The sequence below is a fragment of the Balaenoptera borealis genome, assembly GCF_965194805.1.
Source record: "Balaenoptera borealis genome assembly, chromosome: 4".
Classification (NCBI taxonomy): Eukaryota; Metazoa; Chordata; class Mammalia; order Artiodactyla; family Balaenopteridae; genus Balaenoptera; species Balaenoptera borealis.
In genome coordinates this window covers 148,518,731-148,537,002 of record NC_138861.1, presented here as the reverse complement: position 1 = coordinate 148,537,002, position 18,272 = coordinate 148,518,731, and the positions used below count along the sequence as shown (strand labels likewise).

Here is an 18,272-nt window from a genome sequence, read left to right as displayed (position 1 = left end):
AGAAAGTAAAGAAGGACTATAATAAAATGGAAAGATATCCTATGTTCATGGATTAGAAGACTTAATACTGATTTGTAGATTCAATATAATCCCTATCAAAATCTTAACTTCCTTTTTTTTGTGGAAATTAACAAGCTGATCTTAGAATTCATACACGTACTAAAAGGATCCAGAATAGTTATAACAATCTTAAAAAAGAAGAACAAAGTTGGAGAACTTACACTTCTCAATTTCAAAACTTACTACAAAGCTACAGTAATCAAGACAGTATGGTACTGGCATAAGGACAGACATACAGATCAATGGAATAGAATCGAGGGTCCAGAAACAGTCAACTGACTTACAGTAAAGCTGCCAGCACAATTCAGTGGGGGAAAGAATAGTCTTCTCGATAAATGGTGCTGGGACAACTGGATATCCACATGCAAAGGAATGAAGTTGGACCCTTATCTAATACCATATACAAAAATTAACTTCAAATGGATCAAATACCTAAATATAAGAGCTAACACTGTACAACTCTTAGAGGAAATCTCTAAGGTGTAAATCTTAGCTGTAAATCTTTTAGGTGTAAATCTTCGTTTCACCTTGATTTAGACAGTGGTTTCTCATATATGACATCAAAAGGACAGCAACAAAAGAAAACAAACAGATATATTGGACTTCATCAAAATAGTGCTTCAAAGAGCACTATAAAGAAAAATAAAAGGCCGCCTATAGAATGGGAGAAAATATTTGCAAGTCCAGTATCTGGTTAGGATCAGGTATCCAAAATATATGAAGAGCTCTTACAGTTCAACAATAAAAAGACAACCCAATTTTTAAAAAATAATAAAGATGTATATTTTCAACAGAGAAAAAATAAGCATATATCTGCAAAATCCACCCACCTCTTCTTCCCCATCAGTGGACTTTCCTATTAGACTTCTCGGTGTCCAGAACTTTAAAAAGCAAGGCACCGAGTCATTTGGTAAAATTTCCCTGGTGACTACCTTTTCTGAAAAATAATTCTTGTTCCTTAATTTAAAGCCGCAGCAGACGTCTGTGTCCCACTTTGCTTATGTTTAGCATCTGGCCAGTGGTGCCATTCCTTAGCTTGCTATACTTTAGCTTACCTTACTTCCCTGCTCATGGGAGACTAGAAGCATTGCTTTTCCTTTCTGTGGAAATACATTTCTATTAATATAAATGTTTTCTAAGGTATTGAAAAAGGATCACTATTTGGAGTAAATCATTAATAGAACTAACCTGCTATTTAATTTAGCTTCAGGAAATTGAGACCTTTGGAGGGGCAGTAATACTATGGAGAATACTGAGAGCTACTTCTGTAAAATGTGTATTTTTGAGACAAGCGTGGGAATTTAATAGCTTTGTCTTCTGTGGAAATTTTGTCTTGTTTTCTGTTTTGTCCTTAGGCTGGAGCAATGTGTATTTGTTCAGTAAATGAGTGAACAGACTTCTTTGCTGAAATGGTGGAGTGAATGAATCCCTCTTATCCTCATCGCAGCCTTGCCGCGTAGGAAGGAACTGGTCTTGGGGGAGGATGGTTCAGGCTTGGCTCCCCCGCTGTTCGCTGTGGCTGTACAAGAATGTCTGTAGCTCCTGGAGCCTCTTCCGTCGGGTTCTTATGAGGCTAAGTGACATAATGCCTCACTTGTATTAGGCAGTTTAAATGACAGCTATTAATCATTATTAGTTATAACAATATTATTGGTTTTGGGGGGAAAATGTGAGTATACTTGTTGTATATGTCTATCAGTAGTTCAGCATCTTTGATGAAATAGCTGCTTTGATTTATAGAAAATACAAAGTTTTGCTGTAGTTACTCAGCTATACCATAGGCAGAAATGAGTGTAGAATGCACTTCTCATTTCTAATGACAAATTAAATGTGCAGTTGAACGTGACCTGTGTGTTTTTTTCAATAAATCTGGACAAGTTTTTTGCTATGTGTTTTCTTTTTTCAGAATTCTCTGGATGAGGGTTAAGAGAATGGGAAACTGGTGCGTGGGGACATATTGGTGAGAATGTAGAGTGATTAGAGGCTTTCTGGAGGGCAATTTTGCAATAAATATCAACGTTTAAAATGCGTGTATCCTGGGCTTCCCTGGTGGCACAGTGGTTAAGAATCTGCCTGCCAATGCAGGGGACACAGATTCAATCCCTGGCCCGGGAAGATCCCACATGCCACGGAGCAACTAAGCCTGTGCACCACAACTACTGAGCCTGTGCTCTAAAGCCCGCGAACCACGACTACTGAAGCCCGTGCGCCTAGAGCCCGTGCTCCACAACAAGAGAAGCCACCACAGTGAGAAGCCCGCGCACCGCAACGAAGAGAAGCCCCCGCTCGCCGCAACTAGAGAAAGCCCGCGCACAGCAATGAAGACCCAACACAGCCAAAAATAAATAAATAAATAAATAAATAAATAAATAAATTAATTAATTAATTAAAAAAAACCCAAAACCAAAAACAAGACACAATTGTGCAAAGATGTTCATGGCAGTGGTGTTTGCAGTGGAGAAAACTGGCAACTAGAATGGTTAAGAGAAACAGAAACCCATGCTCTGGGAAACCATGTGGTCATTAAAGAAAGCAGGGTAGCTTTGTAGGATTCATCATATACTTACAAAACTGTATATATATTTATCCCATTTCTATGAGGGAAAAATGCGTGTATTTCTGAGTGTGTGTGTTTACATTTTTAATTATGATTAAAAAAACAAAATTTACCGTCTGAACCATTTCTAGGTATACAGTTCAGTAGAATTAAGTACATTCACATTGATGGGCAACCATCACCACCATCCATCTCCTGTGCTTTTTTCATCTTGCAAAACTGTAACTCTGTCCCATTAAACACTAACTCCCTACTTGCCCCTCCCCTCAGCCCCTGGCACCCACCATCTATTTTCTGTCTCTATGAATCTGACTAGTTTAGGGACCTCATGTAAGTGGAATCATATACTATATCTTTTTGTGACTGGTTTATGTCACTTAGCATAATGTCCTCAAGGTTAATCCAGGTTTTAGCAGGTATTAGAATTTCCTTCTTTTTTAAATTATTATATTTATTTTGGCTCCGACGGGTCTTAGTTGTGCGGCACACAGGATCTTCATTGCGGCATGCGGACTCTTAGTTGCGGCACGTGAACTCTTAGTTGTGGCATGCATGCAGGATCTAGTTCCCTGACCAGGGATCGAACCCGGGCCCCCTGCATTGGGAGCACAGAGTCTTACCCACTGGACCACCAGGGAAGTCCCAGAATTTCCTTCTTTTTTGAGGCTGAATAATATTCTGTTGTTGGGATTGACCACATTTTGTTTATCTATCCACCCACTGACGGACACCTGTGTTATTTCCATCTTTCGGGTATCATGAATAATGCTGCTGTGAAGATGGGTGTGCAGATATCCCTTGGGGACCCTGCATAGGAATGGTCTGAAGAGGCAGGTGACGCACTGAACTCTGGAGAATGAGGCTGGGGTGGAGGGTGAAGGTGGCCCTCTGACCTGTTATTTCATACACTTTGTGGTACAATAAGCGTTAGATTCTGTTTTCAGTTGGTAAATTATGAAATCACTAATTGTCATGCATTTGGTCTGTGCTGTCTTAAGAGTTCGGCAACCCCTCTACCAGAAATACCGGGCCACGTTGTGCAGGAGTGCAGACTACAGCTGCAGGAGGACCCTTCCAAAGACGTCTTCAAGGAATGCACTCGGTGAGTGGGTCGAGCTGGCCCTGCACACATCCTGGGGCTCCGCCCCAGACGGGGCTCACAGCAGCTTCTCCACGTGAGTGTCCTCTCCAGGCCACAGTGGTCCCCTTCACCAGAAAGGCAGGTGAAGAGTGACAACTACACGACATAATGACACCCTGGAGCGCCCGGTCACGAGCGTGACTTTGCTGCCCTGGCCCCTCGGCACAGCCTTCTGCAGTGCTTGCTCTGGGATGAAAAGGGTCCCATAAAATGTTGTTTTTAGACCTTGGCACTCGCTGAAAATATCTTTTCTGCAGATCTTTGCAATAAGGACAGGAAAATCCGAAGCCAGAACACTTTGGCTGAACTCAGCTTCCTTGTGTCCTAGAAAGAAAGAATGGTTTCTGAGGTGACCTGGCCCAAAACATGGAGTCATTTGTATACTTACAAAGACATTTGGCTATCACTCATCCATTCACTCAACAGATGTCTGTTGAGAGCCTGCTCTGTCAGGACCGATGTCGGGTTCCTGGGGCTGCCGTGATGAAGTGCCACACACTGGGTGGCTGAGGAAACGGGTGCACCGTCTCCCAGCTCTGGAGGCGAGGGGTCTGACGTCAGGGTGTCAGCGGGGCCGTGTGTCTGAGAGCTCTGGAGAGGATCCTTGTTTCCTATTCCAGCTTCTGACGCTGAAATTCTATCCTGACATTGACAAACATGGGCGTTGCACGTGACCATATGAGACTGGTCAGAAATTCTGCCTTCTCTGTGTGTAAATTTCAAGACATCGACTTAACAGTTGCTGATCTTTAAACGAGTGTTGATACCCAGGCGTCTCTCTGTTCGATTTAGTTCATTCGACTGATGACTGTCACTCCCTAGATATTTATTAATGGCCATTTGCCATCGGCTGTTGCAAGGTGTTGGCTAATTGGAGACTTCAGCACAATACCATGTATAGTCTAGGAGTTTCAGTGTTTTCTATTATTCTGTCTCATCTCAGTATTGTTACAGCCTTTGTTTTCCCCCCAAACCTTCTTGTCTCGTCTTGGATCCCAGAATCCTGATGCTGTATAATGAACGTAATGATTCCTTTGTGCTCCCTGTTTTCCACATGAAGCTGTGCTGAGAATCAGCACAACGCGAGGGTTAGTGGGGGTCGTCAAGATGAACATATTAAAAACCAGTGCTGAACTGATGCACAGTTTTAAATGTCATAGTTTTTAAAACTTGTGTGCAGTAGGTTTATCTGCCAGACTAGGGCAGCGGAGCAGAGTCTGTTGTTTTTGAGGTAAGCAGTACTGAGAAGTGAAATTGAGATACACTGGTAAGTTGACTATAGTCATTAATCTTACTAATTTATATACACTGTGAAATATACAAATGTATTAGAATCGGTTGGTATTTGTGCTGTTCCTTCATGGAGACGCTTAAGTACCTTTATAAAGATGATTTAGCTGAGCTGATAGTGTCGGAATTCTTAAACTGGTTCAGAAAGGCTTGGAGTTGAGCTGCCCACATGATCTCGAGGGAAAGGAGCCCCAGAGGCAAGGCCGGGCCCTGTCCTCACCCCACTGGGAAGTGAGGGCTTGGCCTCCAGGACAAGTGCAGTTCTAGGATTGGTGTGGCAGCATCTCAGGATCCTGTTACACTCTTACAAATTATTGAGGACCCAAAGAGCTTTTGTTTATGTGGGTTATGTTCTTAAGAAATAAGATGAGACACAGATGTTCCACTATCCTTCAGAGCAAAAACGTTGTCACCTGTCTTGTGGCCTCTGGAAAACCCTTCTATGAGAGTGGGGTTTTAAAAAGGTAATTCATGTCTTAGTACTATTATAAATATAGTTTCATTACTGAACACCCCCTGAAAGGGTCTCGGAACCCATAGGGATCCTCGGAACACTTTTTGAGAATCACTGTGCTATAACATTGGTCAATCCAAGAACATCTGAATAACCTCTTTTTTGCAAAATCAAGTGAAGCAAATCAGATGACTTGCTCAGAATTCTAAAACCAGTGTGGATGCTGGCATTATCCCCAAAGCCTCCTCAGTTACGATCCAGTAGCAACTTTCCAGGCGGCTGTGATCGCTCCCACTTGGACTCTGCCGTGCCCGGGACATGGCTCCTTTCTCTCTCCATCGGGGTGACTCTGCTTCGGCTCAGACCGTCTCCCTCAGCCTCCCGGCCCAGGGTCAGCGTGCTGCAGCTCCCCTGGTGCAGCTGCGGGAACCCTGGTGACACCTGGCTCTTAGCTGGGCGCTGACTTAGCCATCTTCTTGACAAGCCGTCAGAGCCTTCGGGACGGCCCGAGGTGACGTTCCCTCGGGCGTCAGCACAGTGCTTGCCGTCACTCAGCGGATACTCATTAGTAAAGAGCCATTTTAAGTGATGGGCTGCATTCTGTCCCTCGTCTACTCCCCAAGTAAAACTTGTATTACTACTATAATAAATCATAAATAAACCTCAGAAGCATGGCCAATTGCATACAATTTCTTCAAGAAATGTGTAGCATAAAACAATGTATTGAGTGCTTTATTTATTTATTTATTAAAATAAATAGATTTATTTATCTATTTTTGGCTGCATTGGGTCTTTGTTGCTGCACGCAGGCTTTCTCTAGTTGTGGTGAGCGGGGGCTACTCTTTGTTGCGGTGCGCGGGCTTCTCATTGTGGTGGCTTCTCTCGTTGCGAGCACGGGCTCTAGGCGTGTGGGCTTCAGTAGTTGTGAGACGCGGGCTCAGTAGTTGTGGCTCGCGGGCTCTAGAGCGCAGGCTCAGTAGTTGTGGTGCACGGGCTTAGTTGCTCCGCGGCATGTGGGATCTTCCCAGACCAGGGCTCGAACCCGTGTCCCCTGCATTGGCAGGCGGATTCTTAACCACTGTGCCACCAGGGAAGTCCCTGAATATATTTTAAACTCTTGTCTTTCTACTGGTAGATTATTTTTATCAAGTAATTATTTCACTAATATTCATATACATAAAAAGAACCTCTGACTTTGGGAAGGTAAATTGATTTTATTTCTTTTGAATTCTTGCCTTCATATTTTTACTGGTAGCATTAGAAACGAGTGTGGAATTCTGTAACTGCAAAATTCAATGTATTGAATTGTGTGTAATGATTCCCTTTCCCATATCCAGTGCTCATTTATGCACTAAAACACAGTTGTTTTCATTTTGTAATGCAACAAATGTACATAATTGCATAAAAACTTTTTCTAGGATTGTCCATGACTATTTAAGTGGAGAATCATTTGAAGAATACCAAGAAAGCTCATGTTTTTCTCGATTTTTACAATGGAAATGGCTGGAAAGGTATGTTCTAATTTAAAATTCAGTAAAAACAAGTAGTAACTTCCATTACTGCATACTGATTGATGTATACTTTTCCATCTGTCAAAATACTATTGGAAATCTTGGGTTGTATATGGCATTTTTGTACAGAAATTATTAATATTCATTACACAATTTCTTTGGATCCAGTGAAGTCTGTTTTCTCTTTTTAAAATGGCAGTTAGCCCTGTTGGTGCAGTAGTTAGAAAGTAAACCATATTCTAGGTTCACAGAAACGTAACCCCATGTGGTGGTTGAGTCTTTGCGGGCTCAGCCTCCTACTGGCTGTGTGTCTTCAGGCAGTGACATAGCCTGTATGAGGAGAGAAGTAATTATAGGTCCTTGTTCTGTAAGAGAAGAGAAGTAATGATAGAATCCACACCCCTGGACTGCTAGGGTCACCGGAGGAACGTGTGCAAAACGCTTAGCACAGTGCTTGGTGCACAAAATAAGTGCTCAGAAAGTGTTAGCTGCCACTGCTGTTGTTGTTGTAGTTATTATTACAATTATTATTGATTTATTACATTTCCACTTCTTGTTCATACAGGTTTCTTTTGAGGCTTTGGTGTAAACATCGCCTTTGAGGTTCTTTTTTCACAAGGCAGCTCACTGTCGAGGTCACTTCCCTCAGCAGCTTTCTGACAGGCCCCAAGAGCCATGCCGAAGAACACAGACATATTTCATAGTGTGGGCTGGCTGCAGGCTTGTGTTCAGTTAGTAAGGATAACGGGACTGTTCTGCAACTATCTTCCGTGTTTTCAACCAAGTTTACATGTTGACGTGCTTGTCTCTGAAAAGCCGCCCCACTGAGGGAGCCACAGGCCCTGAGCCTAGCACCCTTGCCCTGGGCACCCTCTTGGAGCAGTGGGGGTTCCCTAACTCAGGCTAGGACAGGAGCTAGGTAGGCTTTTCTCTTTCAAAATAGCAGTGTGATGTGAGGCCTTAAGCTTTTTTTTTTTTTTTTTAATTAATTAGGCAACCAGTAACAAAGAACACATTTAGACATTACAGAGTTCTAGGAAAAGGCGGATTTGGAGAGGTAAGTAGTATGTGACCAGCTACGAGCAATACTTCTAGAAAAGTAGACAGCAAGGTAACTGAAAAGCATGATCTTCAGGTAATGTATCGACTTTACCAGTACATTCATTTCCTTACTGTGTGTTTTGGGAATAATTTTAGGAACCATGAGAATTAATGTTGAACTTTGAGCAGAGGGTACAGGCTTTTAAAAAATTCAGAGATCCGGGAAAAAAAAATAATTCACTATCTGTGTGATTTTACATTTCACTTCGTATTTCTTAAGTTGTTTTCTCATGTTCAGTGTTCAAGCTCAGTAAGGTTGTCATGACTGAAAGGATTATTCTGTTTCCATATGGTGGAATTTCTGTTACTCCCATTTCCCTAATTTAGGACTAGCCTAAAAGTTCACGTAGTACAACGTATATTATTAAATATGCTCATTTAACTCAACTCTGGACATGTTACACCTACATTGAAAGGTGTTAGAAAATGTGTACATTTGGGAAAATCCTAAAGAAACTACCCACAGATTCATGAGAGATGGTCTTTAAATATGATGGCATTCCTAGATAGAGACCACTGTGGTAGGCGGACAGAGAGTCCTGTGCAGTTCTGTTTAGGTGACTTAAGGAGATGTCAGTTGCCTCACTAAGTCACTTTCAGTTCAAGCCTTTCTAAGTCCCCAGACCCAGGCGAGCCGTAGAGGAGCTGAGAGTGTGTGTCGGGTCAGAGCAGGTTGTACTGTCTGCGTGTGATTTGCAGCAGGTGTGCTCCCAAGTTCCAACTGAAGGCCAGAGCGAAAGCCACCAGAGTTCCCTTAACATGAAGTAGAGCACCGGCCCCAGAGGTGTCACGCCACCAGGGAGATGTGTCATCCACTCGCAGTTGACGTGGGAAGAAATTGGTCCACGTGGCCACTGCCCCGGGAGAGTCAGCAGTGTTGTCCTCTGATACCGTTCTGGAGAGCTTTTAGGACACTGCACATCACCCGGCCAAATGCTTGCTGTAACCCTTCCTAGCAGACACTTCTGCGGGGACCCTCCTCTGTCGCTCCTGGAGCGCTTGGGTTCACGCCATCCTGCCCCTCTCCACCTGCGAGGACAAAGCTCAGACTGTAAACAGCAGAGGAAGGTTTTAAGCACATGGGTCTTGTGTTTACAAAAGAATGAAGTTCTAGCTCTGGCCACACAGAAGTTTTAACAGTGGACTCAGTGGGAACACGTTAGCAAGTTTTAACTGTCGTGAAAAGACTTGGTGTATTTATGATCTCATAGATTACTCTTTAACACAGTCACGTGTGTTTCCAAACAGATGGTTATATGGACAAATAAACCACTGTGGTTTTTCACAGACTTGTTCTGGATGTGCTGTAGCTGCGTCAGGCCCGGAGGGGAGCGAATAGTCCATTTCTCTTCTGTTAGAACCCTGTGACTAAGGCAGACAGCCTCAGGGTCCTTTCAATCCGAATGCCAGTGGTGCATTTACTTTTTCCAAATACTGCCACCTCTTCCAGTGCGTTTGAAAGGCCAACATTTTGGTCTTATTTGTCAACAGCAGTGCTTTCACTGAAGATCTAAGTCTTCCAAAGCAGGTCTGTAGGGCGCTGAGGCAGGCGCAGTGGAAGGGGGGCCGCGTGGGCATCCCTGTGCGTGGCTTTGGAGGCTGCATAGTACAGCGGAGAGAGCACGTCCTTAGGACCCACGCAGCCCTGCGGTCAAGCTCCTGTGCCACCGCTTCCAGCTGTGTGGTCTGGGTTCCCCACCTTGGTCTCGTCCTGCAGAGGGGACAGCAATCCCTGCCCCACTGGTTGTCGTGGGGAGCATCTGAGGATTTGCAGTGCCTGACGCCTTTGCCTCAGGCAAAGTGAATTTGGCAACTCCACTTAAAGGGACTTAAGTTCACGATAAAGAGATGTTCAGAGACTTAATGGGAGGAAAATGATGAAATAAATTTTGGAATAGTCACATATTTGGAGAACGTTTAATGAGGAGAAAATAGTCGCACTGTAAGATGAAAAAAGGAGGTTATAAAATATTATCTGTTCTGTAACATAAGCCCAATTTTCCCTAAAAGCCAGAGGTTGTGTGGGAGCAAGGTATATATTCTGGCACATACGTGTACAAAGGGGCACTTAGAAGCTTATACAGCAAAATATTAATGATAGTTATCTTGGAATTTTGGGTGTTTTATCATTGTCCTTATTAATACTTTCAATATTTTCCACAATGAGCTTTATATTTTACCATCAAAATTATTATATTGATGGATAACATTATATCATGTCTTATATTCACTTTTTAAAGTAATCCTGTGTGTGGCATGTGTGTGTCTGTGGTGTGTGTCTGTGTGGTGTGTGTGTGTGTCTGTGGGGTGTGTGTGTGTGTGGTGTGTGTGTGTGTCTCGGGTGTGTGTGTGTGTCTGGGGTGTGTGTGTGTGTGTGTGGGGTGTGTGTGTGGGGTGTGTGTGTGGGGTGTGTGTGTCTGTGGGATGTGTGTGTGTGTCTGTGGGGTGTGTGTGTGTCTGTGGGATGTGTGTGTGTGTCTGTGGCGTCTGTGTCTGTGGCGTGTGTCTGTGTGGTGTGTGTATGTGTCTGTGGGGGGTGCGTGTGTCTGAGGTGTGTGTGTGGGGTGTGTGTGTGTGGTGTGTGTGTGTCTCGGGTGTGTGTGTGTGTCTGGGGTGTGTGTGTGTCTGGGGTGTGTGTGTGTGTCTGTGAGGTGTGTGTGTGTCTGTGGGGTGTGTGTGTGTGTCTGTGGGGTGTGTGTGTGTCTCTGGGGTGTGTGTGTGTCTCTGGGGTGTGTGTGTGTGTCTGGGGTGTGGAGTGGGTGGGGCTCGGAGGAAACACGACAGCCAGGCGTTGATAGCCTGGAAACTGAAAGACTGGTACCTGGGGGCCTACTGTACTATTCTCTCCACTTGTCTATGTTTGAAAATTTTCATAATGTGAGGTAACATACAAATATTACTTTAAGAACTAATTAAGTAGGATAAAGGCATGAAAGTCTATGGATTCTATGAAGTACATTTTCTTATTCTTGAATTTAAAAAAAAATCAAGAATATTTAGTCTCAAAAACTTTTGTTCTTGTACAAAAAGTAGAAAGAAATAGGGAGACATATTTAAATTAAGCAGATGCGGCAGGATCACATGTGCATGAGTTCCACTGTCACCATCCTTGAGTTCATAAAACCCTTGGTGGCCTCAGCTACCTTCGTAGATGGGGACCCGAGGGTGTGAGAGAAGGAGCTGCCTCGGGACCCTGCTGTGACCGTGACTGCCGTGGTCTTGGCTCAGCAGATCCCATGCTGCTCTTTACCAGAGGGAATTGTCATGGAGAACACAGGTTTCTTTTTGTAGCCTAAGGACTGTCAGGTAGATATAAGCCTTTTTTCTTTTCTCTTTTTAAACTAGGTTTGTGCCTGTCAAGTGCGAGCCACGGGAAAAATGTATGCCTGTAAAAAGCTAGAAAAGAAAAGAATAAAGAGGAGGAAAGGGGAAGCTATGGCTCTCAATGAAAAAAGAATCCTAGAAAAAGTGCACAGTAGATTTGTAGTAAGTATCTCCTCTCCGTCCTCGCTGTGGAGTGCGGGATAAGCGGCATTTTTCCGGCAGACCTGCTGCCGGGCTCGTGCCTTTTCTTAGCTGAGCGTGTGCGGGGTTTTGCTCTCCTGGCTGTTCATGGGGAGAGGTGCCAGGAGCAGCCCTCTCTTCCCCGTTCAGTCCTCACTGGACACACACGTAAAACAGTGGCGATTTGTTATGAATCTGTTGCTGTCCCCCGCCGCCTGGTCTGGCAGTGACTCTTCGCTGGCAAGGCGCCCCATCCTCTGTGGCAGCGGCCGAGCTCACCCTGCGCTTTGTCGCAGCCTCCAGCTGAGCCACAGACTTGAAGACACTTCTCTGCCCGTCTGGCTCCTCAGGTGGGCCTCGTGTCTCCACCTCTGTCCCCTTTCTGACACCGGCAGGTGTACTGCTCGCCCTCAACTAGCACATCCCAATTTGTAGGAGGCCCCAGACCTCACCCTTACTGTCGCAGGTAAGGACTGAGCCCAGGGACGCTGGCTCCAGGCCGTGCATCAAGTAGTGTGGTTTTCGTCTCCAAACCTGCTTTCTCTCCACCTAATTACATGTCGAAGGGGGAGAGTGAAAGACAATTTATAAAAGGATTCGTGGTGTCATTTATTTCTCACTACTGAGGTCAGCTGCTTTGTGCTGGGGCACAAATGTTCCAAAACAGAGACCCTCACAGCCATCATCTAAATGTGATAGCAAGAGTTAATGTGTATGATATGTCAGTCCTATGTGCATTATGTGAAAATCTTTAAATAAAATGGGCTCATCTTGGAGTTGCTTTAAACATATTTTTGTAACTACCTTGAAATGATCTAGCTTTATGAAAGGGACAAAAGTAGTAGTTTGGGTTTATTCTACTTAAATAAAACATTCTGGTTTCTATATTCTTGGCCTCTCCCAAGGAACCTAGAAATATTTTCCTTTGTCCTTGATTCTATTTTTCCCTTCCTGCTTGTGGTCCACCAGCAGGTCCTGACGGGTACCTCTGTTGAGTTCATCTCCTCCTCCTCCTCCCCAGTCCCCCCCACCCCACCACAACATGATTGTGTGCGTAGACAGTCCAAGACTTTCTAGAAAACTGATTGAGAATTTGGCCAAGTTATTAGATATGGCACCAATTAGATATGAAACAATTAGAAAATGAAAATTTTTAATTGAAACCATTTACAGTAGCACCAAGAAACATCAAAATCTAGGAAAAAAACAAACAAAATGTGCAAGACTTCTACACTGGAAACTGTAAAATACCATTACAAAAAATTAAAGAAGACCTAAATGAATGGTGGGGTACCATGTTCATGGATTGGAAGACTCAGTGCCGTGAAGATGTCGCTTCTCCCCGAATTGACATATAGATTAAATGAATTAAATGCAATCCCAATCAAAATCCCAGAAGGGTGTGTGTGTGTGTGTGTACTCGTGTGTGTAAAATGGCATACAGACCAATAGAAAAGTGGGCAAAAAACTTGAACAGGCACTGCACAAAAGAAGTTCCAAGTAGATAATAAGTATTATACATGAAAACGGTTTGCGATACATCCTCCGTATTTGCATATACAGAGGAATGAGAATTAAAACCACAATAAGAGGCCACCGTACCTCCACCAGCGTTGATTGACGACACAAAACGTTGGAAGGGTGTGCAGTACAAGACCCCTCTTGCACTGCTGGGAGCTGTCTTTAAATTTTATGCTAAATGCAGACATTCCGCAAGTATGGACTGTAGGTGCTCAGTGAGTAGAGCATAGCTTTGAGGATCGTGACCCCAGGTGTCTTTGTGAAGGTTTGACACTGACTCAGTTAGACATAGAAGGTTCTCTGCTTTCAATACGGAGCAGCTATAAGATGTTCAGTAGTTGAAGGTTCAAGATGGCACACGGTATATGTCTCCCTGAAGCAAGCAGTAGTTGGGTGTTCTAATTATAAATCTAACATGGATTATTGTTAGCAAATGGAGTAAATCCCCAATGAATGAGCAGGTTTCTGTGTTTTGTTTTTTATGATGCTGTTGTCTTTAGGTTAGCTTGTGCTACACTTACGAAACCAAAGATTCCTTGTGCTTGGTGCTAACCATTATGAATGGAGGGGACCTGAAGTTTCACATTTACAACTTGGGCAACCCTGGCTTCGATGAGCAGAGAGCTATTTTCTATGCTGCAGAGCTGTGCTGTGGCTTGGAGGATTTGCAGAGGGAAAGAATTGTGTACAGGTAAGAATGGCATGGACTTCGGGGGCCTTGAAGCTTGGTCCTCCTGAGCCTTAGGCCACCTCGAAGCTCTTGCTGGCCGCTCTTAGGGGCCTGGGCGGGAGGGCCGTGGGTGAGCCGCTGGGCGGTGGTCCCTTGGGGCTGTGCTCCCACGCTGCTGGAAATATGGCCAATCAGAGGTGGACCTTGGTTTTCTTTTTAGTTCTCTTTTATCTCTAGTAAGTATAATAGTTCTAAGTTGGTCAAATATGGTCTTGCTACTCACATAAGCACGAGAAGAACCCATTTCCAAGATTCTTAGACATTTTGACAGTTCTGCTAAGGACTAGGGACTGGGTCCCAACAAAATAACAGATGTCTTAAAATAATAATACGTGTTTTAACAGCATTTTTTTAAAAATTAATTAATTAATTTATTTTTGGCTGTGTTGGGTCTTCGTTTCTGTGCGAGGGCTTTCTCTAGTTGTGGCAAGCGGGGGCCACTCTTCATCGCAGTGCACACGGGTCTCTCACTATCGTGGCGTCTCTTGTTGCGGAGCGCGGGCTCCAGACGCGCAGGCTCAGTAGTTGTGGCTCACGGGCCTAGCCGCTGCGCGGCATGTGGGATCTTCCCAGACCAGGGCTCGAACCCGTGTGCCCTGCATTGGCAGGCAGATTCTCAACCACTGCGCCACCAGGGAGGCCCCTAATACGTGTTTTAATACATTTTCGTCTTAGAATTCAGTAAAGAAAATTGAGTACAATAGTTGGAATTAGTTTCGTGTGATCAGTAGATCAAGTTTTAGGGAAAGCAGTCCCTCCACCACCCTGTAGATGCTGGAGTCCTGGCCTCTGATGCTCTTCTTGGCCACTCCCTGGGCAGCTCCCTGCATTCATCTCTGCGCGTCCACCTACCACCTGTATGCACGTCGTTCCCTGATGGGCGTGTCTATCCTTGCCCTTTCTCCTAAATTCCCAAGGGGTCTGCCCATCCCTTGCCCCAGTCCTCCCCATCTAGTCCAAATCCTCCCCGGCTTTGGTCACCAACTCACTCCTGAACATTTCTCAAATTACTCTCTGTTTTCTAGGGTCGGTGGCTTAGATCGCATCTTCCTCAGGTCAGCTTGCTCTCCTGGAGCTTGTGCAGCGTGCTCCTGTCTTCACCCCTTTGCTCGTGCGGCTCCCCCATGTGGATGCCTTGCTTGCACCGCGGCCCCTCCTGCTTCACTCTGAGCAGCTCCTGCCCACCGTGCGGAGTTAGCACACGGATGTCCTCTTTCCAGAAGCCGCCTCCTCTGACCACGTCCTCACAGCACTCCATGTTGCCCATCCTGGGGGCAGGGTCCCTCTGGCTGGCTAGCTTCTTAGGAGACCTTCATCTTACCCATCCCAGTTTTGATGAACTTCTGACTTTTCCTTGTCTTTCGTAGCCCAGAGCCAAGTTAAGTATCTCTTGAGGATCAGCTACCAGGCTGGGCCGAGGGACTGACACGGCCCCGCCCAGCGTGAGTTGTGGAGCAAGGGGTGGCCTGCTGCCCTGGGAACGGTTGCCCTAGAGGGAGAGGGGTTTGTCTGAATGGAGATGGCCTGGCCATCATCCTTACAGGGAGTGGCTCTGAAGCGTGGCCCAAGCCTAGAGGAGCTTTGATTCCGGTTTTACCGCTAGAGGAAATTAGTTTGTTACAGTTAAGTACAGTTGAGCCGCCTTTGTTTGCTTCTGGTGTTAAGATGCATTACTGGATTGGTTGGAAGATTTTCATTTCCCCCATCCTTTTACCGTGGGCTCCCACTTGCCCTCCAGCTGAGCAGGTCTGTCTCGTCCCTACTGTGTCCACAACACCTGCCATCAGGAGGTGCCACCAAGTGTCTGTTGAGTGAATGACCGATGGCTTTCAGGCTCTAATGGTACATCCCCGCCCTCTTTAAACAAGGACCTGTTAAAGCACAGCTTGCATGCTTCAAAGGATAGGGGTTCTTATGTACTCTTACCTATTTTCAGAGATTGCCACTTGACAGATTTTATCAGACCAGGTCCTAGAGAGATGGTCTTGCTTTTTGCACAGAGACAGTACAAATAAAAATGCTCTACTATTTCAGCAGTTTAAAGGTCCGAAAAGAGGGGGCACTCAGGCTGGGCTTTAAGCATCCTTAGGGAAGAGCTTGTTACCAGTGAGAATTGAGAGCCTGGGGCCACCTTGCCCTCCTGCCCACAGAGCTGCCTTGAGAGCCCCGGTAGCATGGGGAGGGCACGGCCTTCAAGTGCGGCCTCCAGCCTCCATGGAGGCGTTGAGGCAGGTGCTGCAGTGCAGTTAAGGAGTCTCCCAAAGAGGGGCCTGCGTTTCGCAAGCAGTTAAATGTAATGGGTTAATGCTTCAAGTTAGGCCAAGGCCTGATCAGGGAAGGCTTCCTGGAGGAGCTGGAATTTAGATTGCAACTTGGAAGGATGGCTGAGAAGATCTGGGCAGGGGGGAGAGGGTGGTTCTTCCAGGGGAGACGTGAGCTGAGACGTGAGTTGTGTTTGCATCTTGGAGAAAGTGAACAGAGGAGTGTGACTAAACCAGAGCGTTTGTAAAGAGACTGGGAAGGAAGGAGCAAGCGTGTGTGGCTTTTCTGTTGCCTACCAGGCCCTAGGCTGTGCCTTTTTACATTTATTTATTTGGAGAAAAGCTTAAGAAGTTAGTAAAAAGCCATAGCATCACTTGAGGGCCTTTTATTCCAGACGTAGTTTTCCCGGAGTGTTTCATTTCTTTTCTCTATACTTCTCTGCTGTTCGTTCAGATAAAGTGCCTGAAACAACCAGCCACGAAAGGAGCCCCAGGCTCAGTGCAGCCCAGGCCGGGCTGCTGGGCGGCCTTTCTGGGGCTGCTGTGCTTTGCTTTCTGTTGTTTTGGTGCTCGTTTGTTTGTTTGTTTGTTTGGCTGTGCCGCGTGGCTTGTGGGATCTTAGTTCCTCGACCAGGGACTGAACCCGGGCCCTTGGCAGTGAAAGCACGGAGTCCTAACCACTGGACCACCAGGGAATTCCCTCTGTCGTTTTGATAGTGTGATTTCTTTTAAATTATAAGAATTATTTTTCTTAACAAAGTACAATATGTATACAGGTAGATATGGCAGAAAGACTATGAAAACTTTAAAGAGTTGGCTTCTGAAAATGTTTTCAGTTTTGCCACCGTGGAAAACAGTATGGAGTTTCCTTTAAAAAAAATTAAAAATAGAACACCCATATGATCCAGAGATCCCACTCCTGGGTACATAGCTAAAAAAAAAAAAAGTCAGACTCATAGAAATAGAGTAGAAAAGTGGTTGCCAGGGGCTAGAGGGTGGGAGAACTCAGGACTCCTTCAGTTCTATTCCGTTGGTCTGTGTCTGTGCTCCCGCCTGTTCTACACTGTCTTGATTACTGCACCTTGGTAGTCAGTTGTGAAATTGGGAGGTATGAAATCTCTGAGTTTGTTCTTCTTTTTCAAGATATTTTGGCTATTCTGGGTCCTTTGCATTTCCGTATGAATGTTAGGATCAGCTTGTCAGTTTCTGTAAAAAAAAAAGAAATATATGTGTGTATATATATATATGTATATGTATATATATGTATGTATGTATATTTTGCCTGCTAAGGATTACATTGAATCTATAGATCAATTTGGGGATAATGAATATCTTAACCATATTGAATTTTCTGATCTATGAACACAGAATGTCTTTCCATTTATTTAGATGTTCTTTAATTTCTCTCAGGAATGTTTTGTAGTTTTCAGTACATAAGTCTTGTACTTTTTTTTGTTAAATTTATTCTTAAGTGTTTGATTCTTTTTGTTAGTATTTCAAATGCAATTGTTTTCTTAATTTCATTTTGGATTGTTTATTGCTAGTATGTAGAAATCCCATCGATTTCTGGGTAATGATCTTGTGTCCTTGCTGAACTCTCATTAGCTTTAGGAGTTTACTGTGAATTCCTTAGGGTTTTCTACATGCAGAATCATGTCGTCTGTGAATAAAGACAGTAGAGCCCGTGTATGTTTATTTCCCCCCCCCCCCCACTAGAATCCTGCTGCTTCTGTTGGTACTTCATGAGAGGGAAGTTTTGGATAGATGTACAAAACCTTGAGTCAGTGCACCCTCATGAGTCTTCTGAAACAGACTGGAACAATCGATAGTTAAAAATCTGCCTGGTAAATGTTGTTTGTATTTATAGACGGTGAATATAGAGAAAGCAATTTGAGATTGATGTCCCAGAGGCCAGCTCTCTCATCAGGTATCCTAATGTCACTATCAGAGGCAGAATCTGAGCTATAGTTTACAGAGCTTGTATACTATAGGGTCAAGCCGAAGACTGTCGTTCTTTTATCGTGAGGCACGTGGAAGCTGTGGTTTCTCAGGGATGTTCAGTAGACGAGAAGGCCTTTGGTTACTACTCGCTTACTTAGGTTTGGTGTTGTTTTACGTTTTCTCTTTGCATAGGTTCTTTAG

General features: G+C 44.6%; 1 protein-coding gene across 7 annotated transcripts in view; it reads left to right on the top strand.

Annotated features, from left to right (window-relative positions):
• The window catches only part of GRK4 (G protein-coupled receptor kinase 4), a gene marked incomplete at its 5' end in the record, with an annotated part of 82,284 nt that overhangs the window by 39,998 nt on the left and 24,014 nt on the right, over positions 1–18,272 (top strand). For 5 of the 7 annotated variants that reach the window (XR_014244429.1, XM_082391273.1, XM_082391271.1 and 2 more), the window contains 5 exons: positions 3,616–3,719; positions 6,921–7,013; positions 8,007–8,070; positions 11,460–11,600; positions 13,640–13,830. Coding sequence is in view for 6 of the 7 variants with exons in the window: in XM_082391273.1 (XP_082247399.1) it covers positions 3,616–3,719; positions 6,921–7,013; positions 8,007–8,070; positions 11,460–11,600; positions 13,640–13,830 (593 nt within the window). Of the gene's footprint in view, positions 1–3,615; positions 3,720–6,920; positions 7,014–8,006; positions 8,071–11,459; positions 11,601–13,639; positions 13,831–18,272 lie in introns of those variants that run through there. The other 2 variants (XM_082391275.1, XM_082391276.1) reach the window with 2 other exon arrangements.